Below are 590 nucleotides of genomic sequence, written 5' to 3' on the forward strand. Positions count from 1 at the left end.
TCTTCCCCCCGTCCTTGGAACTTTCCCTTAGCTTTCCTACATGTACAAAACAAAGTGCCATGGTTGGGAGACCTAGTCCAACCCTGCCTGACCACTGACAGGCTGTGAGACTTGAGATGGGTCACTTCCATCCCCCATGCTCCCTCTGGGGTCCCTTCAACTTCATGCTCTGGGAGAGGAGCAATGAGGTTAGATAGAGGTGGGAAAACAGTGGGCAAGGAATGCTGGAGGCCAGGCAGGCAGGTGAAATGGAGAGGAACCCGGGATGACAATGTTTGAGAGCTAGGAGTGAGAACTCTGCTCTTCATTTTTCTCTCCAGGTTCTCGTATTAATCAAGATCTTCCCTTTTCCTGCTCTTTTCTCCTACAGGCAGGGTAACTTACTGTGAGAGAGTCGCCCATGGCTCCAATGACCTGGATGTCAGCCGGCTTCAGCCAGTGAACTGAGAATACAAGCAGGAATGAATGGAGTCAGGGGGTTCTAGGAAAGCACTGGATCTGCCGCCTCTGAAAACAAACATCTTCCAGGGAAACAGAGAGCAAGTCCATTTTCAACAGCAGTGTGCCTTGGATGAAAGATATGAACAGCC

At 50.5% G+C, this 590-nt stretch overlaps 1 protein-coding gene across 1 annotated transcript in view; it reads right to left on the bottom strand.

Moving 5' to 3' along the window:
- The window catches only part of PLB1 (phospholipase B1), a 99,928-nt gene that overhangs the window by 78,585 nt on the left and 20,753 nt on the right, over window positions 1-590 (bottom strand). The window contains exon 8 of the mRNA XM_008566409.1: window positions 385-443. Coding sequence (XP_008564631.1) covers window positions 385-443 — 59 coding nt within the window. The remainder of the gene's footprint in view (window positions 1-384; window positions 444-590) is intronic.

This window comes from Galeopterus variegatus, unplaced genomic scaffold (assembly GCF_000696425.1).
Source record: "Galeopterus variegatus unplaced genomic scaffold, G_variegatus-3.0.2 Scaffold239, whole genome shotgun sequence".
Classification (NCBI taxonomy): domain Eukaryota; kingdom Metazoa; phylum Chordata; class Mammalia; order Dermoptera; family Cynocephalidae; genus Galeopterus; species Galeopterus variegatus.